Genomic DNA, 26,790 nt, shown 5'->3' on the forward strand with positions numbered 1-26,790 from the left:
TTGGCAGCACACAGCATAGATTATATGATATTGTGACACTAAAAACACATGATGGAAGGAATAATCAAAATCTAGTTTTCACTCACTCATATATCTCTTGCACTTTATCTGGCACCTGACTAAGGGAAGTGCTTCGAAGTTCTCCACCAGCTACCCAAAATCTGAAGAAAGAAAATTTCATAACATTAAAGTCTTGTTTCAATCTAGAAATATAGTTTTCAAAATTTAAAAAAAACCCTTGTTTTAGAATTCAATGAACACTTCTTAAAAAGGCCTGCTAAGGTGTGAAACTAGTCAAAGATTCCATCTGTTTTAATTTGTTTTAATTTATACCTCTGATTGCAAAAAATAATGAATGTATTATGCTCCTCAGTTTCGACCAGTGACTCACCCAGTAATAATTTCCAGTATGTACAGATATGATAATTTAAGATAGTGGCTTAATCCAAGGAAGCACTATAGTAGCATCTTGTAAGACAACAGTTAACGGAAAGTATCATACATAAATCTTTGTCATCACAAATCAGGGTCAAGAGTACACATATTAAAACTGTTGTATTTTTCAATTCTTTTCTTGTACCAAGACATCTACAAATGATCTAATTGCTGCATGGCATACTAACATTGCTGCATTTGTTGTGTCACTACTAGTAATCTAACCTAGGAGCAATATGGTGAAATACATTATCGTTAATGATCCCCATCATGTCCTGATTACCATCAAATAGAAAAACAAGATGATTAACTCTTCAATTAAAATCATTCAAAATGTAGGCTTATCAATCTTTTCTTCACCATACAAAGAAAACAACCATTTCAAAGTAAACAAAGCAGGAGAGATCTCAACCAAATCAGTGGATAACTGAGTAATTATTTATCAGCAGTAAGACAATAACTGGAAGAGCAGTCTACAATATTTATTTAATAGTTTGATTTAAAATATCAATAAACAGACGATGGATTTGATTAATGGCAATCCTTGGTTTCTATGAAGTTTATTTTGTCAGTAGTATATTGCTTTATCTTTTTTTTTTTTTTTACGTTTTGAGAGGGGGGGGGGGGGGCATTTAAATTACTGGGCATTTGTAGTTATTTTATAACAATGTGTAAAATTACCTGAGATTCTCATCACTGAATTCCTTGGCTAAAAATTTGCCAAACTGTTCTCTACCAAGACCATCCATCAAGAGTTCATCCAGAGAGAATCCCCACCTTTTTACTCTCCAGATAGGAACATCCCTCAAACTCCTAGTATGCATGAAAATATACAAACAAACAAACTCTTAGTCTTTGTTTCTTTGATGTTTATTCACCAAGTCTTCTAGTCATATGATGAAATCTATCATGCATGTTCAATTATTGATGACACACGTCACTGCATATTATCATGAACATACATTTTATCTTATGTGAGCCACAATATTATCTTTCTGAAAGATATTTATCTTTTTCACAAGTTTCATATACAGTTGAAACATTCTCACAAGCCTGAGTACATATTTCTGCTGAAGCAACGAAATAAGTGACGGTGCCATAAAGAGGCCAGTGGTTTACAACGTTGAGTTGAAACAAATAACTATCAAATCATAAATACCAACATTTTCTTCTTAAAAGGGATCAAAAATATATTGATATATGATATGGATATATGATATATATCTATATAATGATATGATAATATAAGATATATATGATATGATATGATATGAGATATGATGATACAATATGATATGATATGATATGATGATGATATATGATATGTGAAATATGACATATGATGTGATATGAGGTATGATATGATATATGATATGGTATGGTATAGTATGGTATGGTATGGTATGGTATGGCATGGTATGGTATGGCATGGTATGGTATGACATGACATGACATATGATAGGAGCTCGTACGCGTCTGTCCTGGTGACATTCTAAAGTTTGTTATCCCATCTATGCAATAAGATAACAAGGCCAATCAAATAATACATATGATAATGAAACTGTGTACCTAAGGTCTCTTAACTTTGTTGGTACTTAAAAAATGAAGCAACTGCCAATCATTACAGAGGATCTAATTGTGTTAGGGTCTCCTCAAAACATTCAGATGCAATCATCATAAAATATTTCTACAATTTAACTCAATTCAAAATGGCTTCTGAGCTGTGAGTTTGCTGAGCTTTGGAAATATTCTAGAAAACTGAAAAGGTGGTGGCTATTTCAATTTCATTTAGCAAAATTTATCAGTGATTGAAAGTTATTATATCAAAGTCACCAAAAAGTAGTGTAACATTGTTCATAAACTTACATTGTTTTTGATAAGTCCCATAGAGTGGTATCATCTGATATCCATGGATTGGACGGCTCTGGAGCCGTTATAATAGCATCATACTCTGCATACTGTTGACATGATGTTATTAACCTACAAATCAAATACATCCAAGTCATCAAGTTACATATTTGCCATCAAAATAATGACAAGCATCTTTGCTGAAAATTACAATTCTCAATCATTTATATCTGTTGGGACTAAAAATTAACATGATTGATACTGACTTGGATTTTGGAACAAATATGATAAACAATCAATTCCTTCTCCCAAAAATAACTGTTGGGAATCATTATATTTAAAACTTTAAAAATGTAAACCTCTCAGATCTTTGTCAGCAGACTCTTTCTACAAACTACAGTATCACAAAACCTCCAGAAGTTTGACCATATCAAAATACCATCATTTCTTTTGAAGTTGAATATTACAATCACAACCATGATCTCATGTGAAGCAAAAAAAAAAATGTAAATAGAGTCGTCCTGCTTCACATTAAGTTTCTTTCATCATTATCACTGTAACCTCTAAAATGACTGATATTGTCATATGGACTTTAACAGATACTATTCCTATAGCAATATCTGTACTTGTATTCTGAGGATATGTGGAAAGTACTTACATAACAAAGAGGCACTCTATATGAGATAAAAATATTGAATGTTTGACATGACTACAAAGTATTCTACTCACAGATCAGCAATTTTTGATAGTTTATATTTCCTTCTGTCCAGTCTTCTCTTATAACTTTCAATCTGGAAGAAACATAAAAAATGATTAAATTTAATTTTTACATTCTATTTCAATGTCTTCCTTTGTTTTACAAATTTGCAAAGCTTCTTGTCTACGGTTCACTTGGCCTGAAAACCATATAATTTGTACGAGAGAAATTGTTCCACGTTTCCACTTATATATTCAGAATTTATCTTTTTGTAATTTTGAGAGATTATGAAAGTCACAACAACTTACAGTTGTAAAATTGGTAAAAGTTATAGTGCCCCCTTTTAATATAACCCATAATCCTTAGTAAGGATAATACACATGTAGACGTTGCACCATTCAGTATAATACAATGAATTTTACAAACCTACATACTGTTCATAAATACTTTCAATAAAGCTGTGATACATTAGAGAACTAGAAGGGCAAATAAACAGTAAAGTCCATATAAATCCATCTTGAAGAGTGATTCTAGATACATGTAGTATACCTGTGACTGTAGTTCCTCTATTGGTGTGCGTAGATCTGATTCTGACACGCTTGGACTTATTCTTCCTCCAGGTACATTATATGCCATTTGCTTTTTAGGAAAGAAAACATATTCTTTTAGGTTATGGAATCATGGCAGCCTCTCCAAGGTTTGTCATCTATTGTCAATATCTACAGTATAGTACATGTATTTATTACATTGTATACATTTTCATAAGGTATACAGCCATAGACCCATGCAGCATGTATCAGTATTGAGATCTGAAATCTCTTTTCTGTCTTTGACTTTGTTTCTAAGAACTAAGTGACAAAGTTGAAAGTACAGCAAAAATCAATGAACTAATTACACCCTGGAGTAGAATGTCACTTGAATGTCTTCCAGGCTTGCCATCTTATCTTGTGAAAAGATTACCAGGGGAGAAATTACAATTTCAGCAGAGCTGCACCAGCTTGCTGCTTAGACAAGGCTATACTCATTTAGGGCCCCTGGAGTATAGTTTATGAAGGATATGCACATTGTAAAGTATGTAATGTTCTAGGATGATACCTGGATACCTGGACATTGAAGGGAATACCAAAGACTATGGATGAAATCTTTAATGTTCAAAAACTGGTAATGTGTCATTATAAGTTATAATTGTAAACAAAAAAATACCAACTTGAAGTACACAACTCACATGACTGAACAATGTGTGGGTACAAATATTCCCCTACAAACACCAAGTACAACACAACATTTGGTGTAATAGCATACTTTATAAAACAAGCTGTATTCATGTCTGGATTAATTCCTTATATGTACCTAAATCTTTAATATGATCATTTGAATATAAGTAAAACAATGATTCAGAATGGAGACCCAAAAAGACTTACAATTTTCTGCCAGATATCTAAAATTGATCATGGTACAATTTGAAAGATAAGCTAATATTACTTAGAATAGTGATCATGACCAATGCTGTTCCATCCTAGTAGGTGTGTGCTACAGCTAGATGTCTTTGTTAATGTCATGATTTGCTAGATAATAACTTCACAGAACAAGATAGAGCTGACACCTAAATGTATGGATTTGTCTAGATACAACAATTTGCTTCAGGGTGTTCTTGTATCACTTAAGACATTGAAAGAAATTTTGAAAAGCTGCAAGATTATGTGATACTTCAACATGATGGATTGGAAACAACCTAGATACATACGACTTTCAAATTGCTAAAGGCTACTTAATTTTTAATATTCATAATACTGATAATATCATATCCAAAAAGTGGACCCTGGCTGAGATTTCCTGGTCAACTATAAATGATAAATATATCAACACACACTATTGGAAAATGAAAACAAAAGTAAATTTTGAATTTTTGAAGCAATATATATGATACACTTTTTGAAATTTTCATTGCAATTTTTTGTTTTGTCAATTGAGTTTATTTTTTTATGAATTTCAACATTACTAAGCTGACATATAAATTTATGAAATCACTTCTACTTCATATGAAAAATAGATGAATTTCTTGAATCCAACAAATGATGTATACTCTTACTATTACTTTGGACAATTGAGCAGAGATCAATAGAAACAGGCAGGTGAGCTCTATTTCTTTTGATTGAATCACATTCAACTTTTAGATAACTATTCTACATTTTATTTCATTGCTGAATTGAATTCAGGTCAATAGCTCAGTCATTTGAATCTAACTATTCATCTTTATGAAAGAATTCTGATGATTCACATTGATTTCTGTTGTAATATTTTCTATTCTCATAATTGCTCTCAAAAAATGAGAAAATAATAAGCCACTTCCAGTGCCAGAGTAACACTGGGGTAAAGGAGAGCCAGAGTGACACTGGGGTAAGGGAGAGCAACAGTGAGAATGAAAGAGAACAAGGGTAAGTGCAAGAGAGTCTTTTGACAGTAACTTCTACTTACTTTCTTTGTTTTCAGTGGTTTATTAAGTCGACAGGCTTTCTTAATGTCCATTTCTGTTGTGTTGACACACCCTGGTACTGGTCTATGTACATCCCAAAATGCTCTCTCTTGACTGTCTAATACTTTCCTCTCCATCTTGTCCCTCTTCTTATCAACTCTAGTAGAGTAAATATTCCATGATCACTTATTAAGTCTATCATTTTATGGAGACCAGCATTTTAACTTTATGTCGATTCATATGACAGTGTGATGCTATAGGAAAGAAGGCATCCAGAGTGCAGTGAGGTAATACTTCACATTCCATGTACTTGCCATAGCATAGCTTGTCATAGTCTGGGATATTGATTTTATTATTCAGAAATATCAATTTAAATTTAACAATTTGCTTTTTTGTTATTGTTTCAAAGATACACTTTTAAGTCTAATAAATCCAATATAAGATCATTGTTTTCCTTCTTATCTGCATGTCACACAAAGACAGGTGTAAATAAATGTCAGTTTGTGGAACAATCATACAGTTCACATACCCTGAATGTGACTTTTGTGGACCAGCAATCCTAAATTCGCATACCTTTTCAAGCCCAACAGTTAAATACAACCCACCTTCACAAAATCCATATTCAGGCCATAGGGATTAGTACAATACAGTCATATAATTTCAGAGTTGCATCCTACTCACCTAGGGTATCAGAATTACCTCCACCCACATAGTCAAATTAAGCAACAAAGACTTATTTGACATACCGTATACATATATAACTTTACACACACCCACCATATGGTCACCTTAGGCCTGTCACATGATGTATATAGCTTTTCAATGCAATGATAATTATGAAAACGACTACCGTACAAGTTAAAGTAACCTTTGTCATTTACAAATGGGTTCAAGTGAAAAGCTTAATGTCATGACATCTTGTGACAGTTGATCTGCAGACTATAAAATATACTTACTTGGCCTGAGCTTCTGCTTGCATAAAGATGAATTCCCATTTCCTTGAAAACATTCTTTGAAGTCTTGCAAGATTTTCCTGCATTTAAAAAATAAATGGGGTGATTTTACTAAGGCGGAAATGTACAAGGTTATCACATAAAAACTTCAATAGTCATATAGCAGTACCTGAAATAAGACTCAAAACATGTTTTGAAAACCAAAAATTGACAGGAAAGACATGTTGTAATTAATAATGATGGGACAAAGTGAACAGTACATTGTACATCATTGGTAAAAAAAAACACTGCAATTACATGGGAGAAGATAAATAAAGTGTGTATGTGAATAACTGAAAAATCATTCTAAATAAACATTTTACATTCAGAAAGGAAAGTGGTACTGTTACAAACAATATACACCATGGGTGTAGTGAGAAAGAGCACTACAAAAACCACAACACTTTGTCTACAACATAGACATAAAAAAAACATATCATGCATTCCTAAACTATTGGTTGAATATGTAATTATGAAAGTTGTAGATTTAATTTAATACAATATAGTCACCAATCTGATTTTTACTCCATTATAATCTGGCAAACTTTTATATCAAACTATCATAGAAAAATATTAAATCAGATGTGAAGTACATATGGGGTAATAATTTGGTAAAAACACTCTTGCCTTCCATCTTTATATTGTAAACAGACCTATGGAAACTACCTCTTTATATAACACCACTATGACAGGCATTTCTTTTGAGTTTTTAATTTTTTTCACTGAACTATCATATTTTAGACTCAAAAGGCAAAAGTGATCATGGAGCACAGTATCTTGGTTTGAATAATTTCTTATTCATGAATATCCCATTATACATGGGACAAATCTATGAAGAAATTTTTGAGTTACAATTCGTGACAAAATATCACTGTTTACAGCCATAATGTATGCTATTACCTTGCTATTAATATTTTCTTTTAGACCTTATATTGATAAATAAAAAATACCAAATAAATATACTCAGCAGATTTGGGCCGAAGTACATTTTCCACCCAAACTGCGCATCATAGATTACATCAAGACATCTTTCCTTGGCCCAGCAGCTTAGCCTAAGCTTCTTGATTAAATATCCCAGTGTCTTTTTAGTGAGTTTTTTTTAAAACAAAAGTTGTATATAAAAATGTACCCATGGTATGATTACTTTGTTTTGTTTTGAAAGGTGTCCTAACTACATGATATTATTGTGACTAGAGATAGCATAGACATTATTCTGTTTCATAACTGATTCAATTTTAATATCTTAATATTTTCCCTATCAAGACCTCTTTATTATTTAGTTATACAACGACTAACACATGTATGTACAATTGATGTACAATTATTACAGTATGGTATTTCATACATCTTAGTAAAAAATATATAACAAATGGGTATAGGCCATATGAGAAGGAAAACAACAATTTGCCAGATTCTTGATGAATTTACAAAGAACTGACTGATAATCCTAAATTTTTTTTTAAATATGATTTTTTTCAGACATAACATTATCTCAATCCAGTAAGAGTACATAGTAGGAGGTTTGGCTAGAACTGAAATAAATCACTGCTTAAATTTTTAAGTCCAATTTCATATAAAAATTCAATTTGAGCAATTTTACACTCTACTCAAAGAACCCTTTTATTCCATTGGTTGTACAGCTTTTATAAAAAATTGAATACATGTTTATAGGAGTGTTAAGTTTTGTTATCAACTATTAATTAGTGCTGTTCCAAAACATTGTCTCTTTTTTATGTTGTGTAGATACTTTGCTTAATTGAATTTCCCATTTCAGATAAATAAAGTTATTGAATGGATGAATAAACTTAGTGCAAGTCACAAGGCACGTGTTAATAATAATATTGGTCATGTGTGAGACTGCAAAATTGTTATTTATGCCATTATGGCAATATAAGCTTCCTTTTGCCATCACTTACTTTAACTGGGAACCTCAAGAGCTTTAAATTAATACATGTTCATCATGCAAGTGAACTACAAGTTAAAGTAAGCTAATTCAGCAATGCTTTCAGACCATTGTAACTACAGCAAGTGCTCTGCTTTGCATGTTTGCATAAAAGCACAAACAATGTGGATGCCAATGAAATGAGACATTATGTTATGTGCACACAAAGAGTGACTTACTGCTTCATAATCTGCAAGTTCCAATCTGGATTTATTTTGCATAGTTCTTTTACAAAGATAGACAGCTGTTGTCATGGTGATAGAAGAAAATGACAATGATATAGAGACAAGTAAGAAGTACTGTTAGTTTTCAACCACAATTTGTGGCTGTACAAATTATATCAAAGAAAAAGATAAATCAAAGACATGATATAGAATACACAGTGGAAATAAGAGACATAGATATAGGCCAAACATGCAAAAATAGTTTCAATTTCATGAATATGTGTAAATACTGAAAACTTTTTTCAAATTTCATTGAATAATATATTCAAATTTCAATAATATGTACAAAGTAAATAAAAGGTAATATTCCTGATTATTCCTGAATGCCCTTCTTTTAAAAGTACATGTAATGTTTGTCTTATGCAAGGTTCTATTGGCACTGGGTCAAAATGTCAGTTCTCAAATATGATCGATGAATGAATTAATAGGTTTGCATTGGACAGTTGTGTATGTGCAAAATACTCAGGGGCTAACTGCCATGTAAGAAACTTTAGATATGGGGTTGTTGGTAGTTTCAGCCACATAAAAGGCAAAGTGTCAATGTATACTTCCTATCAGTCCCTATACATAGCAGAGCATGATGTATAATATATTTTGGCAGTATAATATGGTTGTGTAGTATCAAAATTACAAGACTGTTCAAAATGTGATCATTGAAGATATTATCACATTGTGCCCATGGTAGCAGGAAATTGACTGTTTGGACCAATTACTCGGAACATTGGTGTTAAAAATATACTAGTAATACTATATGTATTCAGGTACATGATACTCAAATCAATATCTTCATTCCTCCTAATATTGGAAGTATTCATTGATAAAAAAAAAAACACATGCCACAAAGTCTGTTTGATAAATCTTAAAATAGACAAGAAGAAAGAAAAGTCATGTAAGAAAGCACTGATGCGGTCAATCTTGGGTAAATTTCTGAATAATGTATTGTATCATACTGCTAGAGGAAAGAAAATATGAAATAGTCACTCACAACAGCATGGATTAGACTTACCATAGTCTGTGTTTTCTGGTTCCCAATGATTTGAAGGCCAGAAATAAGGTGTCTGAAATCTATAGAACGTATTGTCATCTTTCAATGTTAGGACATGGTCAGTTATTGGAAAAAAATACCCATGTGCTGAGACTAGTGATCCTAGATGGAGTGCTTCAGCTGTAGAAAATGAAACAAACAAACAATCAAAGCATCACTGAATGACATAAATTTAAACAGTATACTTTGACAGACGCATATCACATATTTATAGCTAACTATACCAACTACCTCTCTATGACTTTGTTATGTTCCCAATCAATAATTTTTCATTCAAGTATAATTTATTGATTTTAATTTGACTAGCATGTTATCTTGCAAGGAATTTCATTTCAATAGTTCTCATAATTTCAAAAAAAAATTACATCCTTGTCTGACCTCTTGCTGCATATTTGGAATAACCCATAATTTAACATATTACTTTTGATGAATCTATTTGAATACACGTTGAGAATGCAACAAGCACTTTACAAAAGGGTGAAAGACCTCTGGAGTTGAAGCAATGAAATGACTGACTGACGTCACACAATAAAATATCTCCTGTAGGTCTGGAAATGGAGAATGCCATTGATACCTTCGCTGACAATTTACCATTAATTACCAGGCAGAAATTTGTACAAACTATAAATAACATTGTTGAAATTCAATATCCACACATTCATCATTCCCTTAAACAGTAATTCCAACAAACCTTATCGTTAATCAACAAACTGTATATTTAGCAGCTTTTTCCTATTTATATTGAATGTTGGTTATTTCTAAACACAGCCTCAAAATAGTACAGTCAATTTTAATGGAGATTTTTCATTATGGTGAGATCTCATTATACCAATTACTCAAAGAAATAATTGTGAACTGTGTAATGACTATGTAGGGATGTAGAAATGGATAGACCATTACTTAGAAGTGTATGAAAGTCCCCTGTATCAATCTATCTGTATGATTTCACATTGTCTAATGGTCTGGACAGGGATGTACAAATGGATAGACCATTACTTGGAAGTGTGTGAAACCCCCCTGTATCAATTTCTCAGTAAGATTTCACATGGTTGAACGGTCTGGACAGGGTTGTAGAAAATGGTAGGAAATTATTTGGAAGATGTTACATGATCTAATGGTCTGGACAGGGATATAGAAAAGGGCAGATAATTAACGGTCTGGACAGCGATGTAGAAAAGGGTAGATCACTGACGGTCTTGACAGGGATGTAGAAAAGGGTAGATCACTGACGGTCTTGACAGGGATGTAGAAAAGGGCAGATCATTAATGGTCTGGACAGGGATGTAGAAAAAGGTAGATCATTAACGGTCTGGACAGGGATGTAGAAAAAGGTAGATCATTAACGGTCTGGACAGGGATGTAGAAAAGGGTAGATCTTTGATGGTCTGGACAGGGATGTAGAAAAGGGCAGATCATTAATGGTCTGGACAGGGATGTAGAAAAGGGTAGATCTTTGATGATCTGGGCAGGGATGTAGAAAAGGGCAGATCATTAACGGTCTGGACAGGGATGTAGAAAAGGGCAGATCATTAATGGTCCGTTATTTTTAACTTTTCATAAATATTTTATACTTTACTGTTTAATGCAGATAACACAACTTGGAGATATTGTAGCTGTTCTAACCCTCCCAACATCAATTGCTGAGGGTCAGTGAAGACAAGTGTGGAACCAATTGCAAACAAGGCAATGACATCTCTCCCACATACATACATAAACACTCACTCTAAAGTACTAAACAAAAAGAACATATGTGTTTACTGTATGGTTACTTACTTTGTTCAATGTCTAAATTCTTTATAAACCACTGCACTAAATCTGCACCTGTAAGACAACAGATATACACACATAGTTAGTACTATGTGCATATTACAACATTTATATTGCACATTATATACATAGACAGACAGAATTACACTACACCATGCCTCTAGCACTACTGAACTTTATACTTCAGTTATTAAAAGAATGAATGCATATCGTCCTGAAAAAGCTCACTTTAGTGTGAAACTTAAATACAAGCCATTTCTGTATATTCAATTACTACAGATGAATAAATCCATCACAACTTTTTTTTGTCATGAATGTTAAGCTATTAACCTCCTCCACTGCGTCACAGTGCAGACAGTAGACAAATGGTTTCAGAGTTCAGCTTATGTATATAGAAAAGGGTGAATGGCATTAATATACAATGCTCTTGTGCAAAATGTTTAATCACAGTACTGTCATTCAAAGCTACTTCACATATATTAATATACTCTCTCTTTTTAATTAGAAACAGTACAAATGACAGAATTCATCAAATGAAAATTATTAAGTTTTATGTAAATTTTCCAGATTAGTGGTCAATTACCTAGAGTTGGTCTCAAACAGATCAATGCTGCATTTATAAGGGTAATTTTGTCTCTTATCGCCAGAAAGTAGCTTGTACAAATGTTGTATATAGTAGTGTGTAAATGGAGCTGGTTTGATAAACAATGGTGTAATCACACTACAGTTGGCACCAAATCACTTAATACTTAAGATTTATGGCTAATTGTTATCATAAGTTACAATATAATGTATGTACTGCCTTCTGCAACAATTCTAAATTACATAAATATGATGGCAGTGGGTGGAGGGGGGGGGAGTCAGTTCAGCAAAGTTATAATCACAATCAATATAAGTGTCATCTTCTATTCCAACATGCCGTATATAGTGGGTTAGGGTGAAAAACATTGTAATATACGTAGTAGAATAAATAAGAATAATGGTTCCCCTCAAAAAACTAATTAGCCACATAAGTTATCATCAAATTCATGTACCTATATGTATGACTGACTAACTGTAAGTAAGAATATGTAAATTTCATTTCATTTTCATTTTTAATGGAAACATCCTAAACTTTGTAGATTTCTAAGGTATGGAAAGCAACTTTATATAATATATAATATATAACACTCCAAATACAGTACAGTTTCTACAGCATCCTCAATCATAGTTAGATACTGACATCCAGATATAATATATACATCACTCAATATGGGAATTTTTAAAAGCTAACAGACTATGTCATTCAATATATTCAATATATATTTATATACTACAGTGTATATTATGTTAACTAGTATTTCAGTACAAACAAAGTCTAATGAGCTTTTCATATACATGCACTTCCACAAAAATAGTGCCATGTACATGTATCCCTAGTCTTGTCCCTTTATGGAATCATTACGATTTACACCTCCACTCACAGTATAGTCAAAGTCGTTTCTTTAGAAGTCCTGAGATGCATGAGATACAATTGGAAATTCATCAACAGCCATCCACACAGTCATTAACATCATGTCTTTCTTTATAATAATCAAACACAAAATTCTAACCAATAACAAAGTCCCTCATATTAAAGTTTGTGTTTATTGGGGCAACAGATACATTTGTCCAAGTATATGGTATATTTGTCAGCTCAGGGTATTACTTATACGCTGTTTACATCACTATAACAGTTGGGGTTCACTGATTGGATGAACAACATTTAGTGCTGATTGAAGGACTTTGACCAGACGCGGATTAGAGATCTTTAGAGACCACGTTGGCATCCAGAATAGTGTATCCCAAATATATATATATACATGTACATTGTATTGCTAACTTATACCTATAACATGGCGGCATAACCAAGTGATAATTGAAGTGATAAAAGTGATAAGTAACAATTTGATTCACACATTATCTGTCAAATAATAATATATTTTATTTTTATTGTGATAAATGTCACATATTATCCTCAACTGCTCAACAGTGCAGGATCTATAAAGTACACAGAAGAGGGAGCTACATTTATGAGATCAAGTCAAACAATCTGTTAACAACTATTTGCAAATTATTAGTATGTTATGTTTCCTACTTTTCATTGTTCAAACACTGCAATATCCATTTACAACATAGAGACTCTTGGTACATGTGAATCCCTAAAAATAGATTTTTGAATTGTTACAATGCCGTCAAAGGTATAGTTTGACCACATGATGTCCATTTCACATTACACACTTTATGATAAAGTTTAATGAGCCTTGAAACACACAGCAAGCTATCAATATTTCTTGCCAACTTTAACCAAATTAAAGGTAAATATACATTATTTTCTCTTCACTTAATTGCTTGTGCGAGATAGACAGTAAATGATTTTTTTTTCAAAATGGGAATCTGGTACACTTTTTAAAATTTGTTTCATCACTTTATCAATCGTAATCCATGATTTTGATTAACAAAATTCTCAATTGGATTTTGAAGCCCTAGCAGTGTATTACACAAATTTCCTGATATTAGAATTCAACCTAAATTTTATAAATTTGTATACAAAGTATCTATTAGTAATATCCCTTGCTATACACATTGTCAAGTACATTTATATATATACCACTACAAATCCCTGAGGAAAATCTCTATCAAAAATCGCATCAATCAATCAGTTTTTGAGTGAAAGTTATTTTTTTATCAAAGTATTCAACAGTTTTCCATACAATGGAATCTATGGTCTTCCCTCACTTTGTCTCTTGACACCTACCATACATCCTTACCAAATACAAGATCTATCAAGTTGAAGTAATTCGACCAAAAGTTGTTGTTTTACATATTGTTTAAATACAGAAACACCATCGAGCATCGCAATGTAATGTAATACCAATCAGATCAACAGTTTAGCTTCATGTATTTTGAACGCAAAGATTATTTATCGACCCAATTTCTACAGCCTATATCAAGGATCCAATCACTTGGCCTAGACTATATTTCAGACACATTCAAAGTAACATCCCCATGGAGTACCATGGCAAACAGCCATGTGTTTTTTAAAACTCATTTACACTTCAAAACAAACGGAAAGTGAGACACATTTTACCTAAAAGTACTATACTGAATCTTCAATTAGTTCAAGTGTTACAAATAAGATTATCATAATGGTATTGTACCTATATTGACTATATTCTATTTATGAACAAAATTAACTCAGAATTGCACATGATGAAATTATAATCATATCATGTCTTGATACCACAAGGAGCATTATTTAACCCAATTTGCCAACTTTGAAGTTTTTTTGAAGATTTAAATCTTCCTACCGAAAATATCTTTTTAAAGCTAATTTGTATGTTTTTGGTCAGCTGAACCAAAGGAACATATCCCACACACATTTACAAACAAATTTTCCTAGTACTTCCAAATTTGTGATTTTTGAAAACTTAATTTCCATGTCATGTCAGCTTGTATTTAACCATTTACCATGTGGACATTAATAGGAAGATCCCCTTTACACATCACTCCAATCTGCCAACTACTTTTCAAGCCTAAGATTCTTGACTGAAAACGACATTTTTAAAGACCAAATTTGTATATCATCACATGAGTGTATGAACAATGCTTCATCTACACATCTTCAGAACCATCCCCACTGCATTTCTGACCAGTCTGCCTTGTACCAACATACACATTCAATTTGTATATAAACAATGGGATCATTAATCTTGGAAAAGTCTTGATCTATAGGCCTCCCAAAGAACATTCACATCAAATTATACACTACAGTCAATAGTTTTTTTTTGTTTAAGTTTTTTACCCAAAATACAAAATGTAGCATTTTCTGACATCGTTGGTGATGAATCAAGTAGCATTCAAACTAGTCTCGCTGCCAGATTCATGACTACCGTCCCTAAGCTTAGTATGCCAAGCGGCACAGCTGCAGGAAGAGAGGGACTAGTCCCTTTCTTCTCACAGCTAAGCTGCTCGGCATACATAACAATATTAGGGACGATAGTCACGGGTCTGGCAGCAAGACTACATCCCAACCTAATACAGCAGCAACAATGCTGCCCAGCTGTTTTAATTTGACTTTAAAGTCATAATCACACAGGCAGAGACACACAGTCACATTTTCACACAATCAGACAGACATTTCACAATGCCTATAGCACTTCAGTTCAGTTATATAGTGCTAAAGAACAGGTAACCTTTGACGTTACTGTTCAACCTTCTTCCTGATTAAGAAGGGTATTACAGTGGAATCTGTGCTACATATATATTACTGCCATCATACAACAGGGTAGTGTATTACTGCTACTAAGGCTGAATTCAACATCTCATCTGCATTATGTTCATGGCCAGAAACACGTACAGGTCTGATGAAAACATACATAATTCACAATTCAGACTTATACATGTCTCAGAACAACATATAGGTTGAGTTCGAGTGTTCCCTTGAGAATAGCACAGAGTGCAGTTACCTCCTGAAGATGTTATTTTGCATGATAATACTGAATACTAATTTCAAATTAACACATTGTCAAGTTTTGACATCCAGTGTTTTTCACATTTGATACAATAATTATATTACAGGCTAACAGTACATATAAATAAATATCTACCAGTAGTTACTACAATAATGATGTTTAGTATTGAGACTTTGCATTTTAGTAAAAATTCTATTGAAGTTATTGTTGTTAACGTGCTTATAGCATTCTAATAAGACTAAGTTCTCTGAATAACTAATATATCCAACCCCGACATGATACAAAGCAAAGCCATATGGCTAGGAAGAAACTTTCCAATGTTTGATCAACAATTCCATGTCCTGCATTTTAAATTTTATGAAAAAATACACCTTGGAGTTAGAAGTACCGCGGGGTATTCCAGAGTCAAAGACGTGCACTCATCAGAGAAACTGCTAGTCTTTATCTATAGACTTGAAATGAATACACTTGTATACAGAAACATAAAAATACAAACCATATACATTGTATACATGTACATTTGAAATTGATTACACCTAGAGCTGTTAACATTTAAAATCTTTACGCTATCACAATTTTGATTCTACAAGCTGTACTCATATTTTGGTCAGTATGACCTGCCTACCAATATGGTACAAATAGGAGCACCGTATACATATACAGAAACATGCACCAATGATGTCATCTGTCTGTCTGTCTGTCTATCTGTCTTTCTCTGTCTGTCTGTCTGTCTGTCTGTCTGTCTGTCTGTCTGTCTGTCTGTCTCTGTCTCTGTCTCTGTCTCTCGCTCTCTCTCTCTCTCTCTCTGTCTCTCTGTCTCTCTCTCTGTCTCTCTGTCTCTCTCTCTCTCTCTGTCTCTCTCTCTCTCTCTCTCTGTCTCTCTGTCTGTCTGTCTGTCTGTCTCTCTCTCTCTCTCTCTCTCTCTCTCTCTCTCTCTCTCTCTCTCTCTCTCTCTCTCTCTCTCTCTCTCTCTCTCTCTCTCTCTCTCTCTCTCTCTCTCTCTCTCTCTCTCTCTCTCTCTCTCTCTCAAATTTAGATCCCTTTATTGTCCTGATTTGCATGCAGTCTTTGGAGAGCTGTTCATCTTATTCTAGCATTCCTTTTACAGTGTTCACAATTCCATCAATAAATTCTATCTTGCTTTCACTGCTATAGATCTTATCACAGGAAAGTACTTTGCAGCTTTAGGCCATTTCTATAGGTGGGAATTTACTTATTGACAAAATGTGACAATCTCATGAGAAATTCCTTTACTTGAGAGAGGCTACATGAGCTAGGATCTCTTTGGAGTAGTGGCTTCATGCTTGTCAAGTCTATTATTTTATTAGGGACAATATTCACTGCAAAGAAAGCTGAGAAAAGGAGTATATCTTAAAGTTGTAGGAAAACAAACATCAACATCTACATACAGAACATGTTTAATAGTTGTCAAAGTCTGTCATCAAATATTGAGCATCAACCAGGTACATACTGAAACAATGTATACCCAAGTAGCAAAGTGATGTTTACAAAAATCATATTACCTGCATGACTACAAGAACAGGAATGAAAAAAAGTTGACAAACTCTCCTGAAATGGCACTTTTTATATGAAGTTATAATTTCATAATTTCAAGCATTTTTGATACACACATCAGAGTACCCCTTGCCTTTGTCAATTAAAACTATTTTTGGGTTTGAAAAAACACCCCAAGCCACTAAAATCTATATGCATATTAAACTAAGTGAGAATGCTAGAAATTTTAACTACATACATAGTTTTCAAAATCTTTATTACATTATTTTGTCTTAAAATTCTATATTTAGACTTAATACTCAATGGAATTAAGTGTGAAAAAAACCATATAACTTTAAATACACACTAAAATATGACTTTGGCATTATCTAAATTAGGTTTTTCTTCTTTGTGTTTTATTTGTCTATATTTTACTGAAAGCTTGGACAAACATTCCCAAATTATTCCATGAATACTAGCTATTATACCTAAATTCATTTGAAGTCCTCAAATGAGGAGGACAGGGAAAGAGAGATAATACTTGAGCTTGAAAGATAATCAAATAAAATACCATTTGAAGTTCTCATGCTCCACGAATTAAATAATTAATATCTGAGTGTTAAATATTTGCCAGGGATTGTTTCATCTTCAATGCAACACCAACAGAGCTGCCTGGCCTGTCAATTTGAAGAGTCCCTGATTTTATGTCAATGTCTTAAGAAATTCGACTGAAGAGCTATCAATTGATGTTTTCAATAGCTTCTTCAATTCCTATATCTCATTCCATCAGTCACTGCTGCAAGGGATGCATTAATCTAAATTGCATTCGCATCGTAGCCATGGAATACAAGACATCATTTGTATGCAGCCAACCATTGATATAGCTGAATAACTATACCTATGCATCAAGCAGGTTCATACTTTGAAGTAAAATAAGTTTCAAAGATACACAACCAAAATACTGATCAGTTTACCAGAGAAAACTATATGGAAACAATGCACACTTTCTGATAAGTCTGTTCATGACTGAATCATATATTCCTGTGAGAAAAGGTTGCAAGAATGAGTACTCATCTTCAGGGAAAGGATTTCGTGAGAACATTCATTGACACAAAATTGCTTAGGTTTGAATTTCAATGTGTATTCATTGAAATGTCCACCAAAATCTAAACTTGCCTCTAATGATTTTGTAAGTTGTAAAACATCAAAATAAGACTTGTACTGGTGTCAAACTCCTACTAGTAAAAGCTAGTACACAAGGAAAGCTTTATCTTAGATAACCACACCATTTAGTTTATTTTTACAGGATCATCCCAGCATGTCTAAGACTGTTTAGACAGACTGGGGTCAGGTAAATGTGCTGATCTGCCCTGCTTTCTGTCTTTTTGTTTATTTTTACAGGAACATCTCAGCATGTCATATCTACTGATTAAACAGAGACTGCATTCAAGTAAATATGCTCAGTCTGGTTTGTCCTACTTTCTGAGTAAAAGAAAATCCATGTACCACCTCAGCCAGACAGAAACATGTCACCTTAGCATGACATAAGGTGACGTCCTTAAATAAACTCTATCTCTGTGATTGCTCTTCACAAACTTGGAACAAGCTTTTCCTATTAGGCTTTGATCTTATCATGTTGTAACAGTGGTAGCAATGACAGTCTTTATCAGTTATACAATTCAATAGGATTTGTTTTTTATTTTTCTTTGCATTTCTTGTACTTTATTTCCAGTATCAAAATATGGTACATGGGAGTGTTATAACTAGCTATTATATATCATTTAATTATTACAATTATTCATTAATATTAATATCAGATAAGCATTTTATGAATGTTGTGGTTGTTATGGCGATTATCTTTGTTGCTAGGGATATTAAAAAAGACTGTGATGTTGTCTGTGACATCAATTATTAATTGTTTTTTTGTTCAGTCATGCAGTCACTGCGTTTGTGTCGTTAAGGTTGATAGGACTCACATTATGATTTCAGAGTCATTCCTGGCTATTAGTCCACTGCTGTTTCTTCATGCTCTTTTATGGCACCGTCCAAGACACACAGACAAGAATTTTTGTTATTTTTCAATGAATCACACAAGAAGCATGAGCTTTCTTGCAAGAATGGTCCAAGTCATGATATATTCATTTCATTTCCTACCTTGATTCTAGTATTAACCGAGTCAGACATGAATGTATTTAACTGTTATGGGTATAGTTATCATAAAAACGTTTTGGGCCCATAATATGCAAACATTATATATCATTAGATAATTATTATACCTTTCACAATGTCTTTCAGCATTGTAACTCTATGACAACTATCAGACCCAATACGCTCAGCACTTCATTTTGACTTAATAAGACACTTTTGTCAGAACTTGTATATTGAGGATAAGATCACCCATATTGCAAAAGTCACATTAATTCATTTTGTTTTATAGCAACATAAATGTAAAAGTACATGTAAATGAACATTTGTTTTAATACCATCTCTATTAATCTTGCTTGCTCTAAGTTTTTTGGAGGACACAAAATTAAAATCACCCTTCATTCAAGCAATATTTTAAATTTCACCAATTGACATGTACATAACATGATCTCGATCTGCTAATACACTACTTCCACTCCAATGAATTTTGCAATTTCGGATTATTGTAGAAAATCTTCTCTACAGATTACTTCAGCTGTACATGCTACCATATATTATCTTATCAACAGCATATATCAAGAAAGTACATGTACATTGTAATCCCCTTTTTTTTCTATAAAACATTACTGATGTTTTCCATTTGTTTCATTTTCCTCTAGTTTGTTGAATTTTAACTCTTATCAATAAAGAAGGAGTCAAAGAACTTTCAAGGTACATTAAGTAATTACTGAGTATAATACACCTTACAAATGGTGATATATTAATGAAACCCAAAACTACAGGCCTTGGTATGAACTGAACTTTATGTATCAGCAACGTCAAATCAATCTCTATCTTCTATCAAGAATGATCCATGTTGTTCAGCTAAATTCATTACCTGGTAATAAGTATCAGATTGAAAGATTTTCATCCAATTCCTTGTCAATCTTTAGAGTAATATTTCTAACCAAATCAATGCTCAACTGACATGACGTGGGTTGACCTATTTAATGAAATAGTAGATGAGATTGTCAAACTATGAATATATTGTTTATGTATTCCCTAGACATTAATTTTCATGTAATCTTTTAACCATTATTATTGTGTAATGTCAGCTGTGTGATTACACTCATCAAATTTCACATTAAAGTATGCCGTAAACTAGAAGAGTTTGTAAACACATACAGGAAGCAAACCCAGACATATTTGTCTGGATCATACCACAAATCAAATTACTGATTAGGAACATCAGGCTATGCATAACATGGTTTTAAGAACATTTCTGCAGTGGCTTAATAAATAAATTTCTTGGTATGCAATACCAATGAGGTCAGGTATTGAATAACTAGTAGGTTGCTGTAAGGTCAACTACATGACACTCTCAACTTAACCTTCAACCTGATTCAGTAACATCTTGTGAGTATTTTTAACATGGGTCAATCCATTCCAAGCATACCTCCCTTGGTCTGATATTTCAAGACACTGTTACACAGCTGTTACAATGTCAAATGAATGCCACAGATACAGTAGTTAATAAGTCATGTTTTATACAAAGCTTGAATTTAATGACCTAGAAAAACAAGAACACCTCTTCCAAAAGGAACTTTAATTTCACACATAATGTGAAATCTACATACCAAAAATACTAATTTTCGGATGAGAACTGAAGTAATTAAACACCATACCACTTAATACTTGATTTATTTTTTTATTTTTTATTATTCAGTGAACAGTGCTTCTAGAATTCAGGTGAAGTAATCAGATCGAGTCCCATGATCAGCACAAAATTAGATATCAGAATAAACATCCAAAATATCTCAAACAAGTTTTCGAAATTTGAAGACATAGCTCCCAACACTAATGTGCTGTTAATAGTTGGTCTCTCAGATATGGTCCTACAACTCTTAAGTTTATAAGATAATACACACCAATGTCTATGCAAACATAAGGTGAAGTGAATTTTTTAACACACTTATATATATATATATATATATATATATATATATATATATATATATATATATATATATATATATATATATATATATATATATATATATATATATATATATATATATATATATATATATATATATATATATATCAGAAAACTAACATAACTATACTTAGACCAAAGGTTAGTTTTTAACATAAATGTGGCCCATCTCTCAAAGTATGGATGCATACACTTTAAATGTATCTATACAAGGAAAGCTTCAAATATATGGAGTAAATTGCTAATTGACCTTGAAAATGAAAGGCAAGATGGGTCAGTGTCTAATCAGAAAGGTTACTCTGATATTATGGATGAAGAATTTGAATGGTGACCCTGTAAACAAATCTTCGAAGATTATTGAACATCAAGGTCAAGGTCAAGGTCAAAGAGCTGAATTACTGTGGGTGTACACTTGAATAGCGTCTCTGGTATTGAAAAGGTTAATATGTGGAAAGCAAGCTTTAATACCTCTGACAATATCAAAGTAGGCACAACTATTGAGTTATGGCAGAAAGACACCGTTTGGCTATTTGACCCTGAGAATAATGGTCAAGGTCAATGAGCAAGGTCTCATTAGAAATCACAATCAATAATGTGGGGGTGACACTTAAATGAGCAAAAATGTGTATTTTTTTTGGACAAATATGGCCGCCATTTTGTCTTAAAGGTCAGGATTTTGAAATTAAGTGACACGCATATATGTATACTCTATTATGGTTACTGAAATTTCTGAAATTGAGCTGTGGGTATCTGAGATACAAATGTATGGCTGAAGATGAACGGATGCGCACACGGATGGACAGACATGGATCATTCAGACTATAGCCCCTTCCAGGATGAGCTTGTTGGGGCTAAAAAGCAGAGAGAAGAAGTCCCATCCAAACTCTTTTAAAAGTAAATTCAACCAAAACACATATCTTTGAATAGACTACAAAGAAATTTAAATTTACAACTGTCTCCAAGAGCTTTTGATGGTCAACTTATGCCATTTTTGACAAATATTCATTAGTACATCTCACAGAGATGACTATTAGATTTGAAGAGAAAGTTTAATCTCGCAATGGGAATTTTCAACATTTTATGTCTGATCATGTCAAATATATTCCATTTTTCAGGGCTTTCCAGAATTGTTTTGACAATATTCAATCTTTCAAGGACAATCTAGAAATCTATGTTATCCATCCGACCCACATAGCATCTCATAGGATTTCACTGACATGATGACCCTTCATGTAATTCAGGTAAACTATGCCAGCTATTTGGTCAACATCTAAGCATCTGAAGACTCTGTATGTAACCATCAAATACACTGAAACATTAAATCTACATGGTTTTCTTCATGAAAGTCAACAAAATGGTTATCAGCATAACAGATTCCTCACAAAATGACCATATGCTTCCTGATTTTATATTCTGTTTATATATTTCCATGTATAATCTCTTAAGAGGAAGAAGATAATAACAACATTTCACTGAACATGTTGAAGTATTAAACTCTTCATCAAAATGTTTTATTTTTTGAAGAGAAATGAAGTATTCTTCAGATTGTAATTATTTAAAAAGATTTTCACTTATGAAATAATCATTTTGAAAAATATAATTATAATGAAAATATTTTATAGTTTAATCCTGGGTGAGGTTAAACAGCTACATATATTAATAAATTCTTTCAAACACGACACATATCAAAAGAGTCCTGCTCACACTCCATAACTGAGAGATGCATATTATCTAAGTACCAGTACATTTTTTTTTACCAACTTCTGGACAAAAAACAGGTCTTGAATAGACTAGAGTAAACTAATGCAGGTAGTGTCTGTTCTCTTGACATCTTTATTACCTTTTGTAGTACATGAATAGAGACACAGGACTTAAACATCTCTCCATTACAAATAAACAAACCAAAATATGGAGAACAGATTTCCAAATTTGACAATTCTTTGCATTACCCAAGTAAACTTTATGGTTTGATATTCTCCATACATTTCTATGTACATGTATTTCCATATTTCATATAAATTCGACTTAACAATTTAATTTGATAATGTGAGCCAAAGTGAATGCATGGGTATGGTATATTTCATATTTTGAGATCAAATTTAATAGTATAATCGATTGAATGTGTGGTTTTACTAATAAAAGTGATAGCTGTGTCTCTTTGTGACTCAAAGAGAAGATAATTTGATAAGATCTACTTTCAAATAATATATTACACAGGACAGTGAATGATCATGGGCCTTTTTCCAAAAATAACCTTTCCTGTGCAGTTAGGCTTGTTGTTCAATTCCTCTATAGTTTAACATATCAAACACAGCACAAAATCTGAAAAGAATAACATTACTCATCCAAACTATACCACTCCTACAACTTTCACAATGGACCAAACTGATCAATGAGAATGGTTTTAGTTGTCTATACTCATCACTAATATAAATGTGAGCCACTGCATATATTAAAGGCCTACAGCATGCCAAAAAGAGTAGACAGAGAGAGAGAGAGAGAGAGAGAGAGAGAGAGAGAGAGAGAGAGAGAGAGAGAGAGAGAGAGAGAGAGAGAGAGAGAGAGAGAGAATGCACAAATGAAAGGCAAAGGCAGACAAGCAGACAAACGGATACACTGGAATAACTTTCATTTCATATCTCAAACATCAAGACCGCGACCGTCATTACGAGTAAATGCTGAATATCAGGCTTGAATGACACAACTTACCTGTAAACACACTTGGCACCTTAGACATAAAACTCTTTACTGTCCTGACTGGAACACCATTCTTTTCATCTTGCATACGTTGTATAACTGACTCCATCTGAAAATATAGCATATGAAATACAAGATTTAGATGAATTATACAAAAATTTCTACTTGCATTGTAAAAACAGTACATGGAAACATAATACCAAATTTTTGCTGATGTGTCATTAGCATGAACCTGTGACCAGTTCCAAGGTGCATAGTGTGCCTTCCCATACAACGCCATGTATTTTGTATGCACAGAAGGTTGTGCACATGATACTCAGGAGGATGGTTGTCACCTGACCAGGTTGATAATTGGCAGGGGTGTACAAGCAGCAATTCTCATTGCAATTAGGCCCAGAGTCCATGAACATTCAGTCTTACATGTTTACTTTCACAAACATGATACATATTTTGGCAAATTTTCATCAAATGTAGTTACATGTATATTGTTATTAATCATGATTCAAAATATATGGTGCAACACATTAAACTGTGACTTCATTTATAAATTTTGACATGATTTATGTGTACATGTCAAATTTCTTTTCACGAACATTTACATTGAGAATGGGGTGGGGGTGGGAAGCGTCATTCTTTTGTCTATTTGAATGATATTAAGTTTTATGGTATTCATGACATTTACATTATACGAGATGATAATGGAATTAATTAAACTTCCATTGAGTTCATGACAGCAACTGCACCACAAAGTAGGGTTCTTGTTGATTCCTAGTATGCATCATATATAGTCTTGTAACTAACAATGTGACTGACACTCAGCTGATATTTCATAATAACAAATCATACTATTAGAACTATCATTTTATGTTATATTTACAGGGAACCTGTGACATAGCGTTATTCAACAGATGTGGATTATCACTTGTCATATTTGGTGTGTGTTGCCATGGTAACACCATGTCTGACAGGCTCTGATCATTTCAGACAGCAGCTGTCCTTACATAGAGTATTTAATGCCAAAGATGTGCAGAGAACATTTTTTTAATGTAAACCTGACTGGTCAGTACATGATATATGGAGAATACAACACAAAATTATTCTTTATTTCTTTTTGGATTCAAGCACTGGTGAATGAAAACAGTCTTTTATGGCAGACTTCAATGAAACTTTATGTACATACAAGGTATATGTATGATGATGGAGATACATTTGTTGTATGTTTGTGGTGGCTATCACTCAAATTGTATATCCCTGTCCTGTGTGAGGTCCATGGAATATTCACAGAAATGTTACCACCTAAAAGACTCTAGACTTAGGCTATAAGTCTAGATTCTTGAAGTATTGACATTGATGGTAATTATAGAAGAAGAAGCACCCATCTTCCAAGGTAAAAGATCCAGCTGTACCAATGGAACTAAAATGATAGTGACACTGAGGTGGACTTCTATTGAAATGGAAAGCCATGTCTGCATAATCTAAATCCATAACAGCTCAACAGTTGACAGAGGATCTTCAACCTTGTCAGATTCTTTGTAGCTAAAGCTATTATTCATGTCCTCTATGAAAGTGTTCCCATGTAATCTTTTACCTTACTTTAACATACATACATGCAAATAGAAATATATTGAATAATATTAATTACCATTTGTGTTTTCTTTTCAACTCCTAATTTGGATTCAGCAGACTTTGAACAAGACTTTGCAACAAATACTTAGACAAACATCAATTTAAGTTTCACAAGGTCACCTTGTACTAGACTGAAAAGATCACAATGTAATATTCCACTACGTTATACAGTGATGTTGACTTTAACTTAAGTGAATTAACACACATGTTGTGGCATGTATTTTAAATACATAGTACTGAGTCAGACATACAACACGCAGTTATCAAGGATGACAAACATAAAACAAATATGGGCAATTGATATTTCAAAACAATTAAATGTAAGACTTCACAGTTCATACCTTGAAATCTTGACACAGAGGTTAATGTCACAATAACAAAACTTGCAACTATTTATTTCTGAGTCATTTTCTATTGAGTATTCTACTCAGGGGGACAATCATTCCCACAGCTATTATCTTGAAAGGAAAGGAGTACGCACCAATTTGCTAGTCTTTTGACTAAAACAGCTGCGGTTTTCAATATTACTTGTTGGAAACAGAGTATCTTAGTCTTAGTTTTACTGCTTTTAATCTATCTGAGATAGCTGTAAGTACCTGATGGCAGACACTCTTTAATTAGTCTTTTCACAATGTAATCCTAAATCGTGCCTATTGCTTCCAACAACCCATCAAACAGTAACAGCTTGTGTCATGAATTGTATGTGTTTTATTCTTAAGGAGATAAGCCTTGATTGACCTACGTAAATATTTCAAACAAGTGAAATTCAAATAATCAAACAAGATAGCTGTCATGGCGGATGTAAGTCTAGTGTGATATTTCGACTGTACTTTGTTTACTTTACATGATGAATCCCTGATCACTTCCTCTGCCATGCCATCATATTGTCATAGTAACCGAGTAATTTCAAGGTCATATTCTGTCCCTTAAGTCTGAA

The 26,790-nt window shown here is 32.9% G+C and overlaps 1 protein-coding gene across 3 annotated transcripts in view; it reads right to left on the reverse strand.

Annotated features, from left to right (window-relative positions):
• LOC144453780 (regulator of G-protein signaling 7-like) overlaps nucleotides 1–26,790 on the reverse strand; it is a 115,573-nt gene that overhangs the window by 9,737 nt on the left and 79,046 nt on the right. For all 3 annotated transcript variants that reach the window (XM_078145136.1, XM_078145135.1, XM_078145134.1), the window contains exons 2-12: nucleotides 24,240–24,336; nucleotides 11,430–11,477; nucleotides 9,618–9,776; nucleotides 8,567–8,631; nucleotides 6,410–6,486; nucleotides 5,456–5,612; nucleotides 3,530–3,619; nucleotides 3,013–3,074; nucleotides 2,302–2,415; nucleotides 1,117–1,248; nucleotides 87–161 (exon numbers count right to left, since the gene is read on the reverse strand). In XM_078145136.1, coding sequence (XP_078001262.1) covers nucleotides 87–161; nucleotides 1,117–1,248; nucleotides 2,302–2,415; nucleotides 3,013–3,074; nucleotides 3,530–3,619; nucleotides 5,456–5,612; nucleotides 6,410–6,486; nucleotides 8,567–8,631; nucleotides 9,618–9,776; nucleotides 11,430–11,477; nucleotides 24,240–24,336 — 1,076 coding nt within the window. The remainder of the gene's footprint in view (nucleotides 1–86; nucleotides 162–1,116; nucleotides 1,249–2,301; nucleotides 2,416–3,012; nucleotides 3,075–3,529; nucleotides 3,620–5,455; nucleotides 5,613–6,409; nucleotides 6,487–8,566; nucleotides 8,632–9,617; nucleotides 9,777–11,429; nucleotides 11,478–24,239; nucleotides 24,337–26,790) is intronic.

Source organism: Glandiceps talaboti, chromosome 2, assembly GCF_964340395.1.
Source record: "Glandiceps talaboti chromosome 2, keGlaTala1.1, whole genome shotgun sequence".
In the NCBI taxonomy this organism is placed as follows: domain Eukaryota; kingdom Metazoa; phylum Hemichordata; class Enteropneusta; family Spengelidae; genus Glandiceps; species Glandiceps talaboti.